The following is a 26811-nucleotide window of genomic DNA, read 5'->3' as shown; positions in this document are numbered from 1 at the left end:
TTGAAAAAGCACCCAAGCAGAGGACCTCCAAAATACACACTGCAAAAGCTGCTAGTTTACCAAAAAGACCCTCTTTGGTCTGCCCTCCCCTGCCCTCCTCTGCTGTTGCTACCTTGCAGTTTATGACATCCAGATAGTGGGAGGTCTGACAAACCGAACAAGGCAGCGAGCAAGAAATTCCATTCCTGTTGAAATCAGTAATTCCTCCATGCCGGCTGCTTTTTCGTGTGTGTGTGCGTGCTCTTTCTTTTGTGTCACTTCGAGAAGGGCTCTGATATTATTATTATTTTAAATATAGCTTGCCCTGGGGCGGGGAAATGCTCAAGGAAAGAGTCGGCAAGCAGCCTATCTCTCAGAAGAAAAGAGCAAGCCTCACAGCACAGGAACTGGCTTCACTCAAGTGTGCAGTTTAGAAGTCAAAAAACTATTCCAAATACCACCATTTTGGAGGAGGCTGAAGAAAAAGGACACAAAACTGGCTAAACACAGTGAAGAATATGGTAAATCAGGGTACAAAGTGCACTTAATTGCTGTTTGAAAGGGGGCTCTGAAGTACAATGTAAGTCTTCCTTAAATTGTATTTTTTTATCACAGTATCTAGTTGTTTAATTTCCATTCTGAAGCCAGGCTGGGCCAAAAGGTACAATTAGCTATAAAAATCAGCATGGAGCAGAATGTGTAATTTCTGATATGAGGCTGAAAATGATACTGAAATACAACAGAAGTCAGAGACTATCAGCCATATTATGGAAGATGAACTATAAATAAGAGCATATCTAATTATTTCAAGAGAAAGATGCTGAATGGAATCTTTAATCAACTTTCTTAATAGGGAAGCGAGAGCTCTGCTGTTTTGTATGGCAAGCTATTTTAATACTGCTGTGTTTAAAATTGTGTGATTACAGTTACCAATAGCAATAAGATGTAGCTCCAGAGGGGAGTCCTAGTGGTTGCAAAAGTTTTTTCTCTTTTATTTCTCCAATGTTTTCCTCTCTGAAGCCTCAAGTCCACATTTGCTATCCTACAGTTTGGTTTTGCTTTTCAGCTGGATTTTCAATGTATGCCTACACTGGACTTCCTATGGAACTGAAAACAAAACATTTCAGCATTCAGAGTAATTGTGGTATGTTTTTCTACATCACGCTAGTGGCAAAAATACAGTCGACAAAAGATTGTGCTCCCTCAACTTCTGGCATGGACAGCTGAGGAATATAAAGCCTGATGGTGACAAAGGGTGATAATTCCCTATTTTTCACTATTTATCTCACCAGTTTCAGACTTAGCAATGGATATTCTTTGTGATGAGGAGAGCTCGATGAACCCAACTGCAAACTCCTTGATACAAATAAATCATGAGAGAAGACTCTACAGAAATGTTTACGGAGCTGGAGAGATTAATATATCACATCTCTTTAACTTGACTGTGGATTCTGAAAACCTAACCAATCTTTCATGTGAAAGTAACATGAGTCTACCGTGCTACTCTTCCCTGTTTCAGCTTTCACAGAAAAACTGGCCAGCTTTGCTGACAGTGATAGTGATTGTTTTAACCATTGCTGGAAATATTCTTGTCATCATGGCTGTATCACTGGAGAAAAAACTACAGAATGCCACTAACTATTTTCTAATGTCACTTGCAATAGCTGATATGCTGCTGGGTTTCCTTGTCATGCCTGTGTCAATGTTAACCATACTGTACGGTGAGTATTAGCTATCTAACCTACTGCATGTATTGAGGAGCCTTAAACATTGCATGCACATGTTGTTGTTGTTATTATTATTTCATTCTCTTACCACAAAAAATTGTAATCACTCCATACAAGTTGAAATATATGTAATTGATTAATGGATGTAAGAATAGGTGAAGTATTTGAATCTTTTCCTGCCTTATATTTCTAATTACAGGCATTTTAAACACAGTCCAGAACACTAGTTTATTACTCAGTTGCTGGAGGAAATTGTCTCAAAGTGTATATATATGAAGATGCTTTGTTCTCTCTATTCTTTCAGTTTTTTTTCCCTGGCTCATAAATTTCAATATTCCTAATGAGAATGTAGGCTCCTGCCAGTTACTTTGCTCTGCAAATATGCACAGAAGCACTAATGACTACCTTTAGATTCAAAGTAGGCAACCACTTCACTTTTTTTAATGAAATAATACAAACGTAAATAATTCTTTTAACACCAATACCCTGCTTAGACATCTACTTAGCAGCAAATGCTGGAATAAATATTGTGGGAGTTAAAAAATGGATGGGAATTAATTCTGCCTAATTTTTAGTAACATTTACAAATGCAAAGCTATGATTTCTTAAGATAAGTTATTTAAGAATTAAGTGAATAATGACTCACAGTTCATACCCTTGTAGGTGATTAATAGCAGATCTTTCTTCTCATTTTCACCAAAATCACTTGCAGCACAGCTCACGTAGGAAAAAGCAGCAGCCTATGTGTTCAGTACCAATATTGTCAGGCTGTTACAATCTCTAAACTTCGAGAAATGCGTTTTCCAGTGCCACAACTGAATTGCTACAGTTCAAGGAGAAGCCAGACAACGTCACGAGGAAAGTGAGGTTGTTCGCAAAGATTTCTATTGCTTCACTATTTTGGGACTAAAGGTCCAAGCATAAGCCTGTGACTTAAGAGAGATTTCATCCAGAAAACTGGAAGTTTATTTCCCAGTTTCAGTATTTCTACACAGATTGCCCTCAGTAGCATTTGCAAACTGTATTTGGCATCAGTGATGGTGTAACACTGTGATTTATTGTATTAGTGGTGCAATTACCTTTGGTGGGAGAAACAACATGAAAGATAACCGCAGGAGCAGAAATTGTCCGATGCGTGAGATTAGTAAAACCCTTTTAAATCCTGTGTGATTCCCTGAGACATGCAACAGGGACTCCTGCTGGCCGGGCTCCACTGCCGAGGAAAGAGCTGCCTGAAATCCGCAGCTCGGAAGTGATTTGGAGGTGGGGACATGGGATTTCCTGCACGCAGCGAAGCCGAAACCCTCGTCATGGGGGGAAGGCAGCATCGCCCTCCTTTGCAATCGCCGGCGCGGAGGAGCAGCAGGGCACCTAAAGCCATAGGGGAGGGAGTGTGCTGGCTTTGCCTCCTCTCTCCCTGCTTTTTCCCTTGCAAGGTCAAGAAGGGGAGGCCTTTGCAGGGTAACGTGGGGTGAAAAATCATCTGGTGGTGCACGCAGGTACCAGAAGAGCCGTCTCAGCATGGTGCACCATCAGCCTCCAGGACAGCGAGTGATGCTGCAGAGGGAAACCTCCCCTTAGGCAGCAGCATTTGCTTGGCCTTGGCTGCCCAGAGAAAGGCAGGATGCAGCCGGCATCAGCCACATCACCTATGTTGACAGTCCTGAGCCGAAACTGGAGGCCTTTGCACCCGCCTCACTCTGCCGGGGTACCTCCAAGGCTGTGGAACAAGAGTGCTCCACCACCTGCCCTGCAGCCCCTTGAAGTGGGATTGTGACTGTTTTGCTCAAAAAAGAGATGATTTCCTTCTTGAGAGCTTTACGGATACTATGGGCAATTCCCATTCAGATGCCCGGCCACACCAGCCACGTGCCTGCCCCAGCCTGCACCCTTTGGGCCAGGCAGGCTTCTCCATCCACCCAGCAGCACCAGCCTCTGCTGGAAAAAAAAGACACCCAGCAGGTCCTGCCAAGGTGGACGTGCCCACAGAGCAGAAAACTCAGAGTTGAACAACAGCACTGGTTCCTACCCAAAAACACATAGGGTGCTGGATGCCTGTTGCTCCTGCCTCGGAGATTCGTCTCATGCCATGGGGCGACAGTAACAGCATGGAGCAGCTGTCGGGATTATTGGCAGATGCTGCATAACTCCCTGCTGCAGTGGAAGTACCAGGCATTTCAGAGGGCTCCTGTCCAGCCCAGTGCAGACCCCAGACATGGCATCAGCTGATGTGCTTCTGACAAGGCAGGATGGTGCACAGGGCCTCCTTAGCAACTGCCTATGCCTATGGACTCTCCTCTCCTCTTTCCTTAGCCTTTCACACAAACCAGTTTTCCCGTGCCTCCTGTTACCAACAAGCAGCAGCCCAGCCATCCTGGCCACCTTGGCTTGTTTGCCTCCTCACCTGAAAGGCCTTGTGAGAAAACATTTCTCCTCTCCTGGATGCTACTATCTGGCTACATCAGGAAGAAAATCTTATCTCATCCTAGGGTCTACCTGCCCTCCTCAGCCTCTCAACCTGAAAATCTATAGATGCACAAGCATCACTTGCCTGTCCCTTGGATGGGACTCCCTCATACGAGCTCCTGGACCTCATGAGCTCTCATGGGCCACATGAAATCCTGGACCTTGTAAAACTTTCCCTGCCTACCCAATCTTTAAATTGCAACCATGTTTTGGTTTGGTTTGGTTTGGTTTCCCCCTGGATATGTCGAGGGGTGAATTGGACAATGGCCAGAATACGGCACAAGGCAAAGGTGCCCTGTGCCATGTCCCACATAAACTGTCCCAAGGCCTGCCTGGAGGATGTTATCTACACCCTTCCTAACTCTTACTGCATCCACAGTTGGCTCCTGTCATGTACTTTCCCCTTTCTTGGCCCTGTAGTCTCCAAGGTAGCTTATCTGATGGATGCTGTTTTATCGCTGCCCCATCCAGGTTTAGAGCAAGGACAAGAGGTCTAGAAGGATATGACAAATGCGTTCCCAAAGGCCACTGAAGCAAGAGAACAGATGCATGTTGTCAAGTGTAAAAATACTTTATCGTTTTTCCCTGTGTAAACTGTCCTGGCCTGACAGAGAGATGCTGCTGGGAAGACATGCCCCTGAAAGCCAGCCCTCACGTAACACACTCTGGAGACCAGATTCCCCATTGGAAGACCAGAAAACAAGATAAAACATATCCATAAATGCTGTACGGCTTGTCACGGTCAGCTCATATTACAGCAGTCCAAGAGCATGAAGAAATAGGTCTCCTCAGTGCTCACCGAGACTAAATTTAATTAGGCACAGAGCTAGCTCCCTTGCCTCTCCCTCTGTTCCTGCTGTTGCAAATCTTGTACTGTATCTCCAAAGGAGAGAGACACTAGTGTGTTCTCACAATACCAGCTTTGGCATTGCCCCATGCTGCACTGTCATGGGCAGCTCGGGTAATATGCTCTAAATTAAGTCACCACAAGATAAGGACATGGCTAACTGCAGAACTTGCTCCAAGGAGAGTTATTAGTGGTTCCCTGCAGGACTAGAAGGGCCTTTGAATAGGGGTCCTGCAGGGCTCTGCTTAGCCTGGGTCTGCTCCTAACAACTTGGACAGTGTATAGATTGTGAGCTTACACAGCTTTCCAAAAGCACTAAACTGGGAGAGGTTACAAGCACTCAGAGGGACAGGATCAGAATCATCAACAATCATCTGGACCCCTGAAGAGAAAGTCTGAAAAGAACAAATAACATTCAGTGAGGATAAATGCAAAGATATCCACTTAGGAAAAAGATAGCAAACCAGCTACTGCTGGGGAAATTTGTCCAGGCTTCAGGAATGCTGAACAAGATCTGGCTGTCAAAATGGATCATAAGCTAAGCATGTGTCACTAGTATGATATTTTTATACAGAAGGCACTCATCATTCCGGGTTGTGTAAGTAAGGACGTTCCCTGCAAGACCCGTGAAGCAATTTTGTATTTCACTTAGTAGTCAGGAGGCCTTTGCAAGAGTACCGGGTCCTGTTTTGGTCACTGAGCGATAAGCAAGATGTGGATAAATTAAATAAATGGATTCCAAGGCAGAAAAACAAGAAGCACAAAAATTTTAAAAGCATCATCTGTAAGCAAAAGATAAAGGAATTGGCTTTGCTTAGTCTGGAAGAGAAAAAGAAAAAACTAGGCAAGACATGATAGCCATCTTCCAATAGCTTCCAGAAAGGACAGCAATCAATTATTGTTCACGGCTAGTGGAAAGAACAAGGAAAAAGGGAAGGCTTAATTTGCAGCAAAGAAGATGTAGGTTGGATATTGGTAAACACTAATGCATTTGCTTTGGATTGCTCTCTCTGGAGGAGCCTATCAATATTCATTGATACAGGGAATATCCTTATTTAAGTACGCGGTAGGTACCTAAAGAAAGGTGAGATAAATATCACTGGTATGCAACAAAATACATTTCTTTCTTCAGCTGCCACTAAATCTAAAGTTTCAGTTTCAGAATTTAGGCGGCTTTGCATATCAGCAGGTGTTAATAATGCAGTAATTACGTGGATAAAAAGTCCTAAACCAAGACTGAGAACTTGCAGGTTTACAATGACAAAATTGCTTCTCTTTCCATAGATTTGCTGCCAGAAATGGTTAATTATAACATCAAGCATTAGCATTATGCAAATAGAATTAAACAGAAAAAAAATACGCTGCTTGTAGCCTGGGAAAGAAGCAGAGTTAATCACAAAAGCTACAGAGTTAGAAGGTTGCAAGCAAATAAAAAAGGTTTCTTAAAACAGTGTCAGGAAGCTTCTGTTGAAGCCATCACTTGCTACCAGCTTCTACTAGAAGGATACATGCACTAAGACATATGTGTCACAACAAAAGATGTGGGTATGTCACAGTCTTAGCTGGTGTCAACTTTCTCCTGTGCAGGATACACATGGCCTCTACCTACAAAGCTCTGTGCCATTTGGATCTACTTGGACGTGCTTTTCTCCACTGCCTCCATCATGCACCTCTGTGCCATCTCACTGGATCGCTATATTGCCATTCGAAACCCCATCCATCACAGCCGGTTTAACTCAAGAACTAAGGCTTTTGCAAAAATAATTGCTGTTTGGACCATATCAGTTGGTAAGTGAGGCAATATTTCAGCATGTAATTGCAGATTTCTAGCCTTTGAGAGGATTTGACATGTATATTGCAGTCTAAAACTGTATTCTCTGCCTGCAATATTTTGCTTGCCATAGTCTAAGAAGTGCTGTAATGTAGTAATTATGCAATAGAAATCAACAATGACAACAGGAAATGCAGGAGAACTGAGCAGCACCGTCGCTGAAAGAATATGTATCAGTGATAGGACTACTGGGGTCAAGTTTGTTTTAAAGATGTGTTTATTTCCCATATCGATTATCCATCATTATCTTAGGATCTGAAAAGAAAATATGATCTCAAATGAAAAAAAGTTTTCCCAGTTTTATGTAAGTCAGTTGTTCCCAACTTCTTATTAGGGTAATTCGCTTAGAGATGTTTCTTATGGGCAGATCTTTCTGCCTTTCTCGGTGCGTAGGGTAGGGTATTTATGCATTCTATTTAGGAGGCATTAGATACTCTGTGTACACCGTAAATGAGAGAAGTTTCCTCACAGAACAGTTCAGAGTTGCAGCCTAAAATAGGTGCCCTGAATGACTCCCTAGACTCCTGCACTGGCAAAACCCAGAGGCTCAAAACTAGGCATGGGAGTGCCACTCTTCCATTCCTGTGGTGACAGCACCCTCAGACCAGAGCAGTTTCACGGCAAAGGAGGTGGAAAGAGCTTGGGGTCTGATGCCATCAGGGATTTCCTCACGCACCTGGGGCAGTGGTTCTCAGAAGTGTTGAAAGCACAGTTCCCTTTCAGCTCATCTGGTTTTGTAGACGCCCTGAGCATTGGCAGCTCACTTATTCAAAAGCAGAAAAAATTCACTCTCTTGCCCTGGAAGAGATGAGAGTTGCCAGCAGTCAAAGGTAATTAGCCACTTCCCTGACTAATACAAATTATTGCAAGTGGTAACTCTAATCCATTACCATTTTTCCGAGGGGAAGGAAAGGAGATGATGCCTAACACTGCTGCCTGCCTGCCGCTCTGAATTGTCTCCTGGCCTCCCTCTTGATCCTGGCCCAGAGTCTGAGAAAAAGCAGCCTAGGATTTTTATGACTTAAAATAGCTGTATCTTCTGCTGCACAGCAAGAAATAGTGGGAGCCCTCTCTCAACAGGAGGACAGTTCTGCATCTTCCAAGACCTGGTGAGGTTCAACAGCATCACGTATGGCTCTGGGGTGCACTCAGCTGATCAGATGTAGATGTCTAGTACAGGCCAGATGAACTCCACCCTAAAAACACCTAGCTCTCAACTATAAAGGAAGCCTAGAGTAACTCAGATGTAGATGTCTTCATTTAGATTAGATGAATCATACCTTATATCTCCACAGACACTTTTTTTATCAATCCAGAAGAAAACATATTACTTACTCTGTCCAGCTTTTCCAATCTCGGACACTGCTAAGTGCAAGCATTTTCAGTGCATTCTCCATATAACATAAAGAAGTCCAGCATTCCTTAAATTTGTACGTACTGTGTTTGTCTGCATTTGTGTGCGGTGCCTGTGGTTAGTGTGCATGAAACTACTGTCCTTTTTTAACACAAATAAATTCACAGAATGATCAGAATGACCATTCCAGGGGCAAACCAGTGGTCCACGCTGCTCAGCATCTTTCCTTAGACAGTGGCTCACTGCCAGAGTATCTGAATTAGCTCACTATTAAAATGAATCCAGAAAAAAATATTATTTAAGCCCTATTAGTTAGAATAGGGTTTATGTCCTGTAGCAGGAGGGTTTAGTTCTTTGATATCTTGATATTTAATTTCAAAAGTTAGGACAATTCTTTGCAGTAATGACTGATAACAACTTACCCATTGTAAAAACACCTTTTCTGCTCTCTAGAGAATTTTGTTTTAACCATGATCAGATGAGCCACAGATGTTATTTGTTATTACTATGGCAAGTGATAGCAACACGGTCCCTATTTATATAACTCTGAAAAATACAACTCCTTATTTGATCGGAAAGCACTCAAGTGTGGCATGAGTGAAGAGGACAGAGTCCTGCTCTACTGCAGCTGGATGAGGACACACGTAAGGGAACAGTGGATGTTAGGAAAATAGGTGGGTTAATAGGGTAAACTCTATCTCATTCACACATCACGTCATCAAAACAGCAAGCAGGTTAAATAGATATAAATGAATTCAGGCAAGCACACTGAGGTGTGCAGGAATGAAGTGGTGCTGAGCTGGTTTGCTAGTCCTGTGGAAGCAAGGGGCATGGGGAGACGAGCTGAAGGAAAACACGTCTGTTCCCAGCCCAGCAACTGTGTCATGAATGAGCTCTGGCAAATGTGATGTGCTCCAGAGGACAGACAGGGAAGCAGGCACACAGCAAGCTATAAAGAAGCTGCTGAGCTAGTCACTGCCAGGCTGGACTGAGTTTGCACCATGGCATATCGCTATACTAATAAAGAAAAATGCCAGTATTGTAAGAAAATTTGATAGATTCCAGATCACCCATGCAACTTGCTGTCAGTCGGTCGTTGACCCTGTCCTCCTGATCTGCCACGATCCAACTCAGAATAGACAGGAAATGGTTTCTGAAGAATGAGGTGCTTTCGGTATCATTTACTAATAGGAAATGGTTTCTGAACAAAGAGGTGCTCTATGTATCATTTACCAGTCTCCAGGCTCCCAGTGCTGCTTGGAGTGGCAGGGCTATAAATTATTCACATAGCTACAGTTAGCACAGACAGAGCCGGCGTTGGGCAGAGCATGCTCTCCGCAGTGCGTAGTGTGGCTGCCATCTCACTGACAAATTTGGAGAGGCGAGAGTTCCTCAAGGTTTTGCCCTCCAGCCTCAGTTAGATATCCTTTGGCTTCCCCTTGCTCCTGCAGTTTGCAGCTGAGCTGGTGCCCTGTGAACTTTCATGATGTATGAGACGGAGGGTAAAAAGCAAGAGAAAGAAATGAAAGACGTCATGTTCCACTGTGTAAAGGCTCATTTTACCAGGGGAAGAGGGGGGAACCTGCCGATCAGAGACCCCCAATAGCTCCCTCACTGTCAAAATCCTTAGTCTATGCTGTCACATAGTCCCCTTCAATGATTGCTTTACCAGGCTTTACCAATCTATATAAGCTGTGTTTGTGTGGGAGTATCCCATGCCCAGGTCATCTTTGTACCCTTCTCTGAACCTCTTCCAGTGCTTCTACATCCTCTTGGAGACATAGGTGGCCAGACCACAATATTCAAGACATGGACACATGTGGTATAGTAATGTTTTCTGCCTTGTTCTCAATTCCCACCTTAATAAGCCCTGCCTTTCTTTTAGTCTTTAGGACCATCCCTGCACACTGAGCTCAGTGACGCCAAAATCATGGAATCACAGAATGGTTTGGGTTGGAAGGGACCTTAAAGATCATCTAGTCCAACCCCCCTGCCATGGGCAGGGACATCTTCAACTAGATCAGGCTGCTCAAAGCCCTGTCCAACCTGACCTTGAACACTTCCTATCATGGGGCATCCACAACTTCTCCGGGCAACTTGTCCCAGTGTCTCACCACCCTCATCATAAAAAATTTTCTTCCTTCTGTCCAACCTAAATCTACCCTCTTTCAGTTTAAAGCCCTTGCCCCTTGTCCTGTCACTACAGGCCCTGGGAAAAAATCTTTTTCCATCTGTCTTATAAGCCCCCTTTATACATTGAAAGGCTGCAACAAGGTCTCCCTGGAGCCTTCTCCAGGCTAAACCCCAACTCTTTCAGTCTTTCTGCATAGGAGAGGTGTTCCAGCCCTCTGACCATTTTCATGGTCCTCCTCTCTTTCCTGAGTAATGACAAATAGCTTTGCATATTTAGATAGGGTTCCCCCTCAACTAATGTATAACTCTTTGCTTCTTAGCACTGAATTTTGTCTGCTACTTTGCTGTCCATTAGCTGAGATTTATGAGGACCTTCTGCAATTCTCTACAGCCAACAGCTGCGTGTTGCCAGCACGTTTACTCAGTTCCAGTGTCCATGCAGACAGGTCACGGATGGGCTGAACAGCACTGATGAACACAGAGGGCTGTTGGACGCTACCTTCTACCGCCCTCATTGTGTAAACAAACCATTTAATCCTACCCCTTGTTTTCTGTCTTTCAACCTATCCTTTTTCTACAAGAGAACCTTTATTCTTCTGCCATTAGAGTTTAATTCCTTTGTCAACAGCCCTTGACAAAACAGCGTTGTCAGAGGTTTCTGGAAATCCAGGAACATTGTATCAGCTGGATCACCCTTATGCACCTGCTCACTGACTCCTGCAAATACTTCTAGCTGATTTGTGGGGCATGCAGAAGTTCTCCTAGTGCTTCCCAATCTACTCATGTCTTTTTCATTATGACTTCTAATTTACCTAAGTAATAACACTTTCATTCACTAAATCTGTGATTTTCCTTTTATTCACTAAATTCACAAGTTTGATCCAAAGACCAGTCAATCAGTGGTCTTCGTTCCATTGGCTCCAGTGATATATAAAGTATTTAAAAACAGCATAAAAAAGCACAGAAAAATTAATTTACTTGACTTCTGAAACCTTGGCTTTCTTAGTTAAAAAAGAAGTTGTACTAACATTTGGTTTTGCATTTAGGGGAAGAAGAAGATTTAGCCAGCAGCCTTTCTTTCACTAGACCATGTAATGCCACAGGCAATTGGTTTAAAATGGTTTCTAATTACTGTAACAGATTCTAATCGTGTCTTTAATTCTTAAATCATCCAGTACCCAGAGTGGCTAGATAATTAGATTATTTGTAGCTGTTGAAGGCAAAAGCCCATTAAACCCTGCGAATTACTCCATTTGTTTTAAAGCACAGAGGTCATTACTGAGAACAGGTGTAAAAAGCCCAAGCATTTCCCCTTCCTAGAAAAATTACAGTTGAATTTTGAACAGTGTTTAACTGGAATCTATAGAATTGTAAATAGAGCTTATGCTGAAAAATACAGGTAAAGCACCTTTGAGTCCTAAGTGGGCCTAAGAAACGTATTGCTCTGCAAGAGGCCAACAATGCATCATTCTCGCCTTTAAAAATCCTTGAAAGGGCCACACAAAAGAATTACAGTCATCAATGTTAAGCCCTTATATATACATATCATTCCTCAGTCCTTATTTCTCTCTATTCCTCTGTTAATGGTCTAAGCTTGATGAAGCCCAAATCCTCTTAGTTGAGTTTTCTCTTATCATTTCTCACTCAGCCTACACATCTGTTCACTGCTTTCAGGCAGTCTCTGCTCTCCCCAGTCACTGACAACTTAGATTTATTCAGTATTTTTCATGCAGAAAAAAAGTCCAAAACGGAGCTGGATGAAGCTGGTGAAATATCTCCCATTGCATAAGTCTCTAAAAATTTTGCCATTCCTTTCGAGGCTTCAAAAATAGAGAACATTCTCCAAAGTGCAGGGTGCAAGAAGTTACCTCCAAGTGTACGAAACAAGCCCAGTGCAACTGAGCCCTCTGATAATTTGGCAGCATGAAGCTTTATGCTGACATAGAGGCTTCCACCTCCTTCCCAGGCAGCCTGCAATTTCTCTGCGTGACTTCTTGCTGTCCTACAGAGCATGAAGGGCCAGGGAAGCAGCTGGGATTGGGAGAGTTCAACTACCAGTGTCTCTGGATTGCGGCTTGTTGACAGCTTTGGCTTCCTTCAGCTCACCCCTCCTTCTGCCAAAGACAGCTTTCATTTGAAAGTTCCTTTACTGTTTTCAAAAGGCTCCAATAGCCAAGGGGCTGCAGGTTGGGAATCCCTGTTCTGGATCCACCACATCCTCCATTTCTTCCAGATTACATACTTCTAATTTGCCAGTTCATTCAAGTCTAATTTAGGGATGGCTTGGCATAGGAAAAGACCACTTGTTATAACATGGAATACACTGCCAAAATACATAAAATTGCAAATAATTACACTCAACACTGTACTCCGACAATATAAAGTTGAGCACCTAAATTTGGAAGTGCTGGAGCTAAACTTTAAATATCTGCTACACTATTCTCTTCACCATGTAGTCATTCACTTCGCTTCCATTCCTTCTTTTGAAAACTTGGCTTTGCATTCTTAGCAGTATTTATAATCATTTCCTTAGTTAACATTTCTTTTTTTTTTTTATCATACTCATGAAATCATCTCCCAGGGAGTGAACATACTGTTTGCTCTTTCCAGCTGGAGGACCTCAAGGGCAAACATTGTAGGTTTTGTGTTTGGGCAATCCCCTGGGACCTTTTCTGTTTGTGAATGTAGATGCCACCATAAAAATAAAATGCCATAAAGATGTTTGTCAAAAATTGTGACACACCATATAGAGGAATTTGTATTAACTCTAATGAAGGCCCATGGCCCAAAATTTCATAAACAAAGTATTAGAGCTTCATCACCATCTCACAGAAATAGGATCTTCATTGTATTATTTTATAGAAACACAATGTATGAGGCTGAGTAGTCAGCAACAATTATGCCAGTAGAAAGTTCATTGCCATTCTAATGACTCCACCAGCAGTGACAACTAATGAGTAAACGAGCACTTCATGCATAGGTTGTCCGAGGGAAGTTAACATTCAATGCTGTGATGCACATTTCCGAGTTGGCTAGCACATGTATTCTGGTTATGAGGCATTTCTTAAGATGGTTCTGAGAAAGAGACAGAAATATCATATTTACTTTCCTCATTGATGTAAATTAGTCCCATATTTCTGATGTAACAGAATCCTTTGCTTGTTTTGTTCTTCCCAGAAGAGTGAACACATCTCATCCACCAGACCAACAGCTTACCACACATATCTCCCTCTCCTAACTGAGAAGGTTAAAAAAGCTTGCATTTTGAACTTGTATATGTTTTTTTCATTATCTGACAAGGAGGTGTTACTAACCTTATACTTTTCTTTATGAAAAAATGCTCAAAGGAAAGGTAATGATTGAACTGCTTTCTAAATTCTCCAGATTTGGAAACACAGAGATAAAGAAACAACATAAAAATCCGTAGGGCCACATTTCCAAACCAGAGACATTGAGCAACCTGGCATACATCTGGATGGCGAAGAATACATTGTACCAGTACATATGTATTGTCAAATGAAGAATAATTATTATGTATACATTTGCCATTTTCTTTGTGTAATTACCTGATTATCAGGAGGAGATTCAGGGTTTTGCCTATGAAAAAGGCACACACCCATTCTGTGAGCACCTCTTTTGCAAGGAACATTCTGCTTTATGGGTGAAGAAAGGAATGAGGAGTGGTCGCCACATTAATGTGTGGCTTTTCTTTCTGCTTTGGTTTTATTTTTAAGGGCAAGTTTTAAATGATAGATCTGTATTTTTAATAGCGGAGCGATGTGGAAAGAACCTGGGTAGTCAAGGTACTGATGACAGAATTTCTTCATTGTCTTTTTTTTTTTTTTTAAACTTGTCTTTGCTTTGAAGACCGTAAGGACCATGTTCTTCTTCCCCTTGAAGCTACCGGCAAAAAAGCATTAAGTTCGATTGGACCAGGCTGGTCCTATTATCAGGTTTCTTTGAATGAATAAGTAACTGTTCGTGGTTGGCAATATGACCTATAATCAGCCAGTCTCTTTTTGTAGGATACGTCAGAGTAAATGGAATGTTTTAAGAAAAAAGGCAGTAACAGTACAGTGCCTATTATAAGTTATTCCTCCTTCTCTGAAAGGCTGTATTTTTTAGCCAGTTGTGTACCCAGCACAGCGTGCAATACACACAAGACTCCAGAATGGATTCCCCATCCAGAGGGGGAAGGATGAGCCTAGGTCCTACCGCAGGATACCCTTTTCTGCAGAAAGTGCTATGTGAGGTGTTGCAAAATGCAGAAAGGACATGTTCGCAGGCCTGCTCTGGTCTTTTTCCAGTAGGTCTCTACAACAGTACATGCTCAAAAGGGGACCCTATATTGACCGATAAATGACTTGAGCATCTCTAATCAGAGGAACTGGGATTTCTGCATAGCAGAAGCCACATGCAATATAAATTAGCAGAAAAGAAGCACACAAGGAATCATGTTGGGATTTATAAACTCTGTCATCTGTACACCATAATTGCATTTAATCGCCTTCTAAATTAAAAATAGTGCTGTTAAAGTAGCACTGTATTGCATAAAAGAAAATGTCAAAAGCAAAGAAATTTTCATTTATTTTAAAATTATACAGAGCAATTTCACAGCTTCTTTTATGTATTTTAAAGGGTTAAATTTTATTTAAGCCAGATTTTTGCATTTTATAATGTTAAGAAAGATAAATGTATCACAGAATTCTGCTTTAAAATGAAATCCTTGCATTTACCCCAATTAGCAGAAACATTGCAAACTATCACACACTCAGGCTGCAATTAACTTTCCCCATGCATTTCCTGGCCTGTGCCATTGGCACCATTCCTAAGCAGAAGCCCAGCTAATGAAAGTCAGGGGGTTTGTCAGAGCTGAGACAACATATTCCTAATTACCTATACGAAATTTAGAAATACCTGTCAGCTGATTTTTTCTATGATGTCCTCCAGAGTCATTGATGGAAAACAGCCTGTCAAACTCCTGTGACGTCCTGAAAGCAGGCTGAGGCATCGTGATAAAGGCTGTCTTTTCTGGCTGATCGAAATTGGAGCTGTGTATTTCACGGTATTCAGCCCTGCATTTATGTTGCAAGTAAATCACACCCACTGGGAAGACTTGTTTGCTTTTGGCAGAACATAACCCTCGTTATGATTTTGTATTTGATCTGAGTTTTGAAATGTCAAATTGATCGCTATTGCTAGGATCATAGACTGAGCAGAACCATGGGTATCCCGAGATAAATACTGTGTGGTTATAGGTCTCAGGTGCACTGAGTGAGCAGCGTAACTTTCTCCTTACAAGTGTAAAAGCGCCCAAAAGTTTTAGGTTGAATGTTCCCAGGGTAAAACCAGCCCTACCTTGCATACCACTGCAGGACATGAGGAGGTCCCTCCAGCATTCAGAGCAGCCATTTCTTGTTGCAAGGACAGTTCAATGTATTTATTTTTCATTTTCAAGGTGGTTTGTGACATTTAGCAGAAAGATAAGCCTAGGGATTATGCTATAGCACCTACAAAGACACCTGTAGATGGGAAATATGGGCAGATATGATCACTTTTTCATGTCTTCCTCAACCCTGCCATCTTCTAAATGTGACCAGGGCACTGACTGATTTAACAAAAGAGCAGTTCAGTCAGGGTGAAGGGCATTATCCACTGCGTGGGCAGTGAAGCATAAAGCACAGGATCCTGAATCATGATGTTCAGACCAGTGCACGTCTCTAAGCTGCTTCTCATCCCGTTTTTCCTTCCAAATTATCCATCGCATCCGGACATCTACCCTAATAACTGTCCAGCCATTGGTGCAGTCTCCCTGTATGTTTTTCCTTCCAAATTATCCATCGCATCCCGACATCTACCCTAATAACTGTCCAACTAGTAAGAAGCTGACCATTTGCTTAATCAGCAGCCTCTGCAAGCAACCACAAAAGGAGGCATGGAGAGACAAGACAAAGATCTGGATTAAAGTGGGACCTGGTCTGAGGTCTAGAAAATCGAGAATTACAGTTTTGGTTGTCTGTGCCCTTCAGACTCAGTGCAAAATTGTTGCTAAAATAATAAATAAACACCTTATCTGATAGTTAGACTCAGTCTCCTTTTAAACTACACAACAAGGTCAAGCAGCACTGCGGGAGAAATCTCAGAGACATACCAACAGAAACCTCTATTCAGTACAGTGGAGGATTAAGGCAGATTTAAGTAAATTATCAGCATTCAACAAATCATACCAAGTAATAATTAAAAGCCCAGAAGTACAAGAACTGGGATAGCAGAGGATCTTGTCACTTAGACTGCTCCAGGAGCCATCACATTAGTTGCTTATGATAGTAGAATATCTAAGATCTTTCCATAATTCCTAGCTTATTCCTACTATATATATATTTTTTTAAGCATTACTGTGTACGCAGCATGTATAGCATATAATAAATTAGCCCTGAGGAGCCTTCAGGAGCTTCATAGCTAAAAAGGCAGACTGATAACGTGTGATCTGGGAAGATCCTGTTACAAAAATATGGTATTTCTTTCTTTCTCAAAGCACAGTTATTCCCAAATCTGTTCTCCTAGGGGCCTGAACAGTGAACACTGTGAAGCCATCTGACATGGAATACAAAAAGGTCCTGTGCTAAACAGGAGGGATATCACAAGTGGCTGGAGTTGATCCCACTTAGAGGCTCTTTTCCTTTTCAAATTAACATACTTACCTAGGCCAGTGACAACTGTAAATTTGTAACTTCTTTTTAGTAGAAATTAAACCATTGCTACAGGGAACTTAAAAACACCAATGCAATTTAAACAACATTAACTGAGTACACAGAAAGGAAAAAGGGTGTTTGACCTGCTCTGCTGCATTTTGCTGAGCCACAGAAGTAGCAGGTTTGTCCATACAGGAGCTTTAAATAAGAATGAGTAGCACCTCATCCCTCTGCGCAGAGCTAGGCTGGAGACCTGTGGCACCTCTTGCAATTTTTCAAACTAAATATTCAGCTCTTTATCATAAGGTCAGTCACTGCCAATCACCACGGATGAAGTGGTTACACAGCTGTCATCAGCCTACGTCCCCAGCCCAGCTCCCTCCCGACTCCCAGCTGACAGCAGGATTGTAGCTGCGGCCTGGCTACCTTGGACTTCAGTTCTGCTCAGCCAGCATCCTCCAGGCAAGCCGCTCCCTCAGCCTCCTGTCCACGCTTAGCCAGACACCGCTGTACTCTCTACTCTTTCCAGCCTCGGGGAAAGTGATAAGTCTCAATCTCATCAAAGATCGGACTGCAAATAAATTGGTATTGTAAATAATAATGCAATTAAATTACAGGGCGGGAGGTCTTAAAAGCCTTTTATTGTTACATTAGAAACCTCCCCCTACCCCTAGATTTTTGCAGGGGTCTTTTGACATCTTTCTCCAGGCTTCACGTCACTAAAATATTCAGAATCAGACTCTGAGATCTAGCCAAGCACAGTAAAAGGGAGGTTCATCGAATCCATGAGAGACCTGTGGAAGTATCTGTCACCGGTCACCAGTGCGCTAGCTCCAAGCAGAAATACTTTTACTCTACAAAGACAGAAGCACTGCAGAGCTTCAGTTAAAATGAGGCAACCTGCAGTCAAGGGCCAAGGAGGTATTCAGCACCTGGGAATAACTACAAGCACATCAGGAAATAACTAAAAAAAAAGTCATAGTCAAATAGATACCAAGATTAGCTTTGGGAAATGTGACTGCCTCCCTGCTTATGAAAGACCAGACCAGGCAGCACAGCTTTCTTCAGCAATTTCTTACCCCTTGGAGGCCTCCCTTCTGCACACTGCGGTTGGCAGAAGGTGAAGGCAGCCCGTGCAGACAGACCTGTGCTGGCGCTAAACTAACGAGGGTTTGGTTGCAATAGCAAGATTCTCTATTTCAGCTTGTTCAGTTGAAACCACTGGGGTCTGTTCACCATTGCTCCTTGTTGCATACATGAATGGCATAATCTGAAATCCCCAGTCCCTAAAACCTTTTTCAAAGTAAATTTCTTCAGGACATTTATAAAACTTTCTTTCTTTCTTTCTAGCTATTTGATAAGTGTAGACTTCTATATGCCTCTGTTAGTCCCTTTACTGACTGGGTTATCATATTACACAGAGGGTAACAACTTCTCGTGATTTGAGATAGCTGTGAGAAGCCAATAAGCACCTTGGCACAAGCCTCTGCTCAAACTAAAGATAATGTCACTAGTTGAAAAGCAAAGTCTGTATTGGTGGAGAGGCTCCACTGAAAATTGCTACGCAAAAGGTTGTGCCTTCCTCAGATACCCAGAAGGATTGGAAAATCCAACAAGGAAACAAGAACGACCAGACACGAAGGACACAGAACTGCTGTAAACAAGTCCTGCAATACAGCTAAGAAAGGGGATTTGAGGTGTGTATAGGCAGGAAGAGCACTTAAGGCCAAGAGCAAAGAAACTGCTTCCTGCTGTTGGATTCTTGCTGCCTCTAGGAAACAGGGCTGCATGCAAATTTTGTAAGGGTACAAAAGTTGTACCCTTGGTATACCAAAGCAACAAGCGACTCCATCAGCGGTTTCCTCTCATAACTCAGCCCACCCTGGAGCCCTGGGTTTCTAATCAGTTGGGTCAACAAGGGGCAGCTGTCCTTCATTACATGCTCTGTCTTCCCTGTAATGCTCCTCTAATTCTGTTTCTATTTAATTTATTATCACAGTCCTACAAATTAATTTGGAGACACACATCTCTGTTCTTGTAAGAAATACACCTCAGGCCTGAGGACATAAATGAGAAACATATCAGGAAGACACTGAGACTTTTCTGATTTTGTTTTTCTAATGCAAAATAGCTGATTTACAGCATTATATTATTATAAATGATCATTTACAATCATTTTCTCACATAAAAAGAATTGAATATATCTCCTACTAAGCTAAATAATATGTTTCCTTAGAGATTTTCTGAGCTGCCAAGAACAAAGCCATTTCAAAATCTATAGAATAATCCAAGTATTACCTGGCACCCCCTATGTGAAGTTAAATATAAAGTAGTTTTCCTTTCAGTTGTATTAAATAGAACATGTGTGACCAAATAAGGTGTTCCAAGGGAAAGATGCAGAAAACCAGCTCTGTGTGTGCCCTCGAATAAAAAAATAAATTTGGCCTGTAGACAGCGATAACGAAAATGCCTGGACCTGCTCTGGCTTCAGTCCTGTGAGGATGGCGCCTCTGATATGCAGAAAGGAGACGATGCTTCACCAGCACTGTGACTCACTTAGCTCTCGAGGAAATCCATCTGAAAGCAAATATTAGGCGGGGATTTGTGAGAGAAAGCTCCTCACCCACTCCTGCCCCCACCAACACATGCACCTGCTGCTAGGGAAGATGTCCATGCTTGTCTCACATGTGAGGAGAAATTCTAGCCTAGGACTTTGGGGACACTGCCACGCTGACTAGGAAAGGCAGAAGTTTTTTAACATTCATGCTAACTAGATGCAGCCTCAGATGGGGATTCCCAAACCACCCAGAGCTTTCCAACATCCCCTCTCCCCAGGTGGAAATTTCTGCTTCTGCACTGCCACCCATCAGCAAACTGCACAGCCTTGCTATTGGCAATGTGGCTGGCACTATTCCGGTAGCCACAAAATTATAACGTGAAAGATTTGTCATGACTGGAAATGCGTCAGTTGGGAAATAACATTTTCAGGTGCATGCAGAAATCAGCTAAGTGTTTGCAGGTCTGGGGAAAAGATGACTCCCGTAACGGTGAGTGCCACATGCCAAGCAGAGACACGGAGCGAGACTGAGAGGCTCTTCTGCAGATGTTTAAGTGAAAGTGCATAAGTAGCTGTTGCTAAACTCCGTCTCCTGATGTAAGCTCCAGACATGTTTGCATCCTTGATACTCAGAGGAGGACATGGTCCACAGTCCCCCCACAAGTGGCTCACTGTGGTTTGTGTTCCTAGAGCAAGCAAACATCTACACAGGGCACCACGGTAGCCCAAAGGAATAAGTATTATTTTGTGTGGTTATTTCAGTCCAAAATATTGAAAAGAATGTAATGGCTGTGTTGCACCAAGGCAATTTTTATACAACATGAAACTGAGGGTATGCATTGTATGCCTTGGGAGGTAGCATGTGAGTATACATGGATGGCTGTTTGTTGTTTGACTGTGTACATGTGCCAAAGGAGGACATTTTCCAAGTACAGAAAGGCATCAGATACCAGGCATGGGCTTTTCTAAAGAAATCAGACAATATTGCCAAACTGAGCTGCTTTAAGGAGAGACTGGCCTTCTCCAAGCAGCAATCCCTTCAGAGGTCCCCAGTGTCACAGCCCATCTCTGTGCAGTGGCCCGTGATCTGGCCCATAACCTGAGTGTATCTGAATCAATGCGACTCTTAAAACTTGAGCTGGGGAGGCTTTTTATTTTTTCATGTGAAGGTGAATAAAGGTGCTGAATTTTGTTGAGAAACTGTAATGACATTTCTAAAAGGTATTTCCTATCCCTTGGACATTTATTAAGGCACATAGTAATGCTCATTTGTATTCAAATTGATTGAAATTAATATATGTGAGGTGAAAGCATGTGACTGACAGTTTCTGCTTGAAGGAGACTTCACAGAAGGAACCTTGACTTTATCAGTTCACTCCCCCCTCCTTCGCTTCATCCTAAGTAGCCCAAGTGTGCCACCCTGCAGGGCATATTGTAAATTCTGGCTTTGATTCACTGATAGTCTCAGCAGCTCAAGGCAGCTGCAAACCCAGTTTACCCATCCAGTTAAAGTGGTTTTATGGCTGCTGTATACCTCTGAAGATTTGCAAGCCAGCAATTTGTCAGTTTTACCAGGCTTTTTGAGAGAACAACAAGAAGGATGCTATTGCTTTACTTCTTAACCTTTGGCGTTTTCAGGAGCCTTTTGTCATTCTGAAGTTCTGCCCAAATGCTTGAGGTTTAACGCAGGATTTATTACTCATCTTTATTGTTTGGATTCTGTTTTGCAGTTTATTAAAGTCCATAGAGTTTGAAACAGCCACCTGTGTATAAATCAAGCTATATAAATAAATGACTTTCTACCAGAGGAACGTAATACTTAGGGTTTGTCCGCAAGGGAAAATGTTCTGATATAAGTGGGAATGTCAACTGGAAACGCAGTGGCTAATGTACCTCCAGTGCTTGCATGGATGCTCCCATTCTGTGCTGAGTGCTCCCTCGTGCCTCACCTTAGTTTGATTTGGAAGCAGAGTAAGATAAACCATAAAAAAGCACTTGGGATATCAAGACTTTTTCCAGACTGACCTTGAGCTAGTGGGAGCCAGGGACATAGAATGGGCAGGGTGTGGAATAACTGTTCTGTTACAGCCCTGCCAGGTTGCTTCCTCCAGATCTACTGTTTGCACATGGTCCACTTCCCAAATACCTGCTCGTCCCTAACTGGTAGCTCTGTATGATTCTTTCTTGTGAAGCTGATTTTCTTCTCTTGACGTTTGAATACACAGGCACAGCCTGTGTCTTCTTAAACATCCACAGTCACCAAGAGCAGGGAGCTGGAAGGCAAGGATAATAAAACCAGCAAGAAATTATACATCTGAATCATCAAGGAGAAATAGATCAGTCAGCTTCAATCTTTAAAGAATGAATTCAGTCAGCTGCAATAATGCTAATACAGCTTAGACCAGGACTTTTTGTTATGTGTCTACAGGACAAGCTTGATCTTGACCAAACCCGAGTGACATGTGGGTGACATTCTTGGCCATGTGTGATGTTCTTAAAAATCCCATCAAAACAGTGAACGTGGGTTGCACATGGAAGCTCCTTTATTTACGGTTTAAACATTGCCTTTGAATTTGGTCCCTGTGTCCTCACTGGGATTTGCTATCCTCATGCTACAGAAGCCAGAAGCTACCTGTTGAAGAGGGACAAACTCTGTTCCTTTGGGGAGGGAAGCAATAAGTTTAGTCCCTGTAGAGAGATGAAGAGAGAATTCAGAAGCTACCTGTTGAAGAGGGACAAACTCTGTTCCTTTGGGGAGGGAAGCAATAAGTTTAGTCCCTGTAGAGAGATGAAAAGAGAGAATTGGGCTGGAAGTTAGTTTATTCCATGCAGGAATGCCACAATATCATTTGTGGGATCCCCTGCATCAGCTGAACTGGGGTGTACACAAAAAGCTGGTTACAGCTGTCAATGTTCTCTGCTACCAAACCGTGGTACCTCTGGTATTTTCAAACGATATACAGGCCAGTTACCTGTGGCTGTAGGGGAAAGATGCCTTGAATGGTCATTCAGAAAAACTTACATGACTAGCAGTGCCTGCTACAGCTCTGCTGTGAACAGCACTTTTGCACTTGTTAAAGGAATGACAAGGAAATGTGGAAACTCCAGCTACAAGCTGAAGCTCATTTCCATTTTTTAAAGCCAGGAATCTGGATTTAGATGCCAGTCTCTAGAAGCTACTAACAACAAAACAAAGCAGGTGGGGAACTGCTGCCCTTGTATTTCGGATGAGGAGTTGTAACTGACTTTGGCCTTTTACTTGAAAAAGCTTGCAATTACACTAACATTTTCCCCTTTCTACTGCTGCTGCCTCTCCTCCCATGCCTCCTGATGCAGCTGAACCATGAGGTCTGTAGTAATGAAAGGCATCTTTTTACTCTGTCAATACCATTGTTTATTTTATCTCTGCAGCTCACACTAGGTCTTTGAATGAAATGAAAAAACAGCCCTGTTGTTATCAGTACAGGGCAGAACCGGACGGGAAACTTGTGGTTTTGCTCTGACTAGTGCTGTGTCTTCATGCAGCTGAAGTTTAATGCTGCAGCGCTGGGTGCCTTCAGTATCCCTTCAACTCATCCAAAAAAGAAAAGGAATTTCAAAGCATTCCCCATTTCCCTGGAGGTGTTCGGCACCCCAGATTACTCAGCCGTGGCTGGGCAATGTGGCTCCTGCAGGTGACCTCTCCCTCCATGCCGTCAGTCAGACTGACTTGGATCTTTTTAGGCAGCAGCTTTTCTGGAGTCACTGGAGATTTCCATCAGCTCGACCCAGGAGCTGCCACACACTGCATGAGTTTGCACCTCACCCACTGGCTTCTCATAGCCCAAGTTCAAGCATTTAGGGCTTGTGCAGCAGAAACAGAAAGGGCAATACCGCAGGCTCTCCACCAGCTTCTGCCCTGGGCAGATAAGAACAGCACTTTTGTAAATTGGCCCAAGGCGTTGCCATGACTCAGTTCAAAGCTGTGCAGATAAAATAAGCTACAGTGCTGTTAGAAAAATAAAGAACAGTGGTGTTTTACAAAAATAAAGAGCTTTGCAGAAGCTCCAGAAGCACCAAAAGAATGGAACGTTTGAAGAAAATAATACTCTAATATTATTATCACTGTTGTTATTATTGTTTTGTACTGTGCCTGGACTCCACAGCCTCCCTCTAGGACTGGAGCTGTTATGCTGGGCACTGGAAATGTGTGAAATGAAGAGACAGCCTGTGCTTTTAAAGGGCTCCCAGTCTAAGCACCAGAGGGGGAAGAAGGGAAAAGAAGGGAGGTAGAGGGAGGTACCATTGAAATGCTGATGTTGAGAGAATGAGTTTCAGGACTCATCTGTGAACGAGTAAGGACATTCTTGGGCACACGGCGGCCAAGGTAGGGCACAGCATCATCCTCACATCATCAGAAATTCTCCTCTAATTAATTTTTTTTTCCTCAGAAGCCAAATACAGTGTCTGGGATTTCTGTTCAAAGATGCAAAGGGGACTGAAGCTCCCAGAGTATGCTAACTTTCCACAGGAGACAAACTCCTAGCTGCTTTTATGCAAACAGGGCTGCATTATCACTCCCTGCTTCACAACTCCACTTTTGCTGTCTTCACAGCACATCATCCCTTTTGCTGTCTGAACATTGCCTCTCTTGGAGAGACAGCATCCATTTGCAGGGAGGGGAGGAGACAAATACTGAAAAAAACCCAAAATCAACAACCAAAGAAACAGCAGCTGTTTGATTTTGCTCAGACACTAGCAGCATTTGCAGAAGTCCCTGAGGAAATGGCTGAGTGGGCTTGAATGAGATGGAGCAGTCCTAGGAGAATGGACTTCATCACCTGGCCTTGCCGTTCATGACAGGGCAAGGACGTAGCACATGCTCCAAGGGAAGACAAGGTTTGCACGGCTGCCATTGCCTTCAGGGTTGTTCTTTGAGAGGGCAGCCTGTAGTTGTTGGCAGTACTGTAAAGGGACCTTCGCAGTCCTGTCAGGCTGTCTCATATTGGTGTCTCTTGGTGCTTAATTTGTCCCTATTGTTCCTCCAGCTGTTGCTATGGAAAGTTTTTTTAGCATTTAGACTGTGTTGACTGTATGGAGATTACAGGGAGAAAAGAAAAAGACCCAATGAAAGACTACTCTCAGACCTACGACAAAAATTTATCTTTCCTCCTAAAATCAGTATTTCACAACCTAGTCAGAAACCAGTACCCAGAACACTTTTAATCCTCTTACAAAAAACAGCCCAAGACCACTCTTGATCCACCCCAGAAAAGAAAGACACGATATCATCTTGATCATAGTTGATAAAAGCCTCTGCCAAGGTGGCAGGAACCAAGGAGCAAGTCTGGAGATCACTACAGGGGACCCAAGATCCAAGAACATAAGGAGTTATGCTTTTGGTGCTACCAGGTGTCATGGGACAGTTGGATGGAAGCAAATGTGCTCTACCTGTAGCTGAGGTTTTTTGAAGGAGAGGGGAAATTCAGATTAGAGCAACTGCAAAATCCTATGTAACGCCAGTGCTGCTCTTCCCCTGCCCTTCTTTGCTGGGAGCCTGTAAAGGTGGTGGCAGCACAAATGCCAGAGCCTGGCAGACCACAGCTTAGTTCACGAAACTCAACTTCTTGCAAGACCAATGTTTCACACAGCATCCTTTCTTAGTGTGGCCCCAGTAAAATGTCACAACAGGGTTAGCATCGTGCTGCTGCCGAAACATGAGACGCAATATTTTTCCTTCCCCTGTATAAATTCAGTTTGCTTTAGGATGTCTATCAATTGTGGCTCTATCTGTTAGTGTTCATTTGTGTCCTATAACCATTAATTCTTTGAGAAATATCTGCATATAGCTGAGACTGTTTTGTTTATTTTTTCTTGGAGATTGGAAATGGTGTTGTTTATTATTGTGTTTAACCTCTTCTATCTCTAATCCACCTTCAGGTATCTCCATGCCTATACCTGTCTTTGGACTACAAGATGACTCCAAAGTGTTTAAGAAAGGCAGCTGCTTACTTGTGGATGACAATTTTGTCCTAGTAGGCTCTTTTGTGGCATTCTTCATCCCTCTAACCATCATGGTGGTCACCTACTTTTTAACTATCAAGTCACTGCAGAAGGAAGCTATGCTATGCGTGAATGACATTGGCCCAAAGACCAAGTTTGCTTCATTTAGCTTCCTCCCTCAGAGTTCCCTGTCCTCAGAGAAACTCTTTCAGCGCTCTTTGAACAGAGACGTGGGGACTTCTGGGAGGAGAACCATGCAATCCATCAGCAACGAGCAGAAGGCTTCCAAGGTTCTTGGCATTGTCTTCTTTCTGTTTGTTGTGATGTGGTGCCCATTTTTCATCACCAATGTGATGGTCGTAATTTGCAAGGAGTCATGCAATCAAGAAGTCATTGAAGGACTACTTAACGTATTTGTTTGGATTGGCTACCTTTCTTCGGCTGTCAACCCACTCGTATATACGTTGTTCAATAAAACCTACCGCTCAGCTTTCTCTCGTTACATTCAGTGTCGCTACAAGGAGGAGAAGAAACCTTTCCAGCTGATTTTAGTGAACACTATCCCAGCACTTGCGTATAATTCCAGCCAGCTCCAGCTAGCACAAATGAAGAGTTTGAAAAAAGAGGCAAAAATGATGGCTAAGGATTATTCGATGGTCACGATAGGAATACATCATTTGGATGGCACCTCCAAGGGAAGTATCAGCCCAGTGAATGAAAAGGTTAGCAGTGTGTGACGGTCGGCAGCTGCCATGACAACCACCGCGTATACGCTGAAAATTTCACCTGGCTGTGAGAAGCTCTGATAGCTTAGCAAAATCAGCCCTGTTCAAGAGACCCTCCAATAACATCACACATGCCTCATATTATCCTGTGGGTGAAAAGCAGGGTTGAAATGGTATCAAATGTGCAATTTTTTTTCATACAGTACTTTGGCTGTTTTAAGCACAGGCTTTATTAAACTTATTTTTTTAATATTCTAAAGGATATATTTCTTAAAGGGAAAAAAAAGCAATTTCTGGTATTATAACATGGGCTGTGAAGAAACCTACGCATTTCTTTTCTCTTTGCAAATGAAAGCTAAGCTGTCCTGTGATGTCCTCGCAGAGTAGGCTCCAGCTAGTTTGTCTTGCTACAATGGAATTTTGTTATCATTAACTGAATGAGCACTTTACAGAATTTTAAGTAAAACAATGGTTAATTTGCTAGTCTTAAAGTAAAATCTATTAAAACCTGTAAAGAT

The 26811-nt window shown here is 42.7% G+C and overlaps 1 protein-coding gene across 1 annotated transcript; it reads left to right on the top strand.

The window, feature by feature from the left end:
- The first annotated feature begins 1187 nt into the window (after nt 1-1187).
- HTR2A (5-hydroxytryptamine receptor 2A) lies at nt 1188-26371 on the top strand. The gene is made up of 3 exons (XM_009284902.1): nt 1188-1700; nt 6607-6807; nt 25506-26371. Exons 1-3 carry the CDS (start codon nt 1286-1288, stop codon nt 26303-26305), a joined length of 1416 nt encoding a protein of 471 aa, XP_009283177.1. The 5' UTR covers nt 1188-1285; the 3' UTR covers nt 26306-26371.
- The last annotated feature ends 440 nt before the right edge of the window (nt 26372-26811 follow it).

This window comes from Aptenodytes forsteri, unplaced genomic scaffold (genome assembly GCF_000699145.1).
Source record: "Aptenodytes forsteri isolate BGI_AS27 unplaced genomic scaffold, ASM69914v1 Scaffold199, whole genome shotgun sequence".
Classification (NCBI taxonomy): Eukaryota; Metazoa; Chordata; class Aves; order Sphenisciformes; family Spheniscidae; genus Aptenodytes; species Aptenodytes forsteri.
Note: the sequence above shows the minus strand (reverse complement) of the source record. Positions and strands in the feature narration are given on the sequence as shown.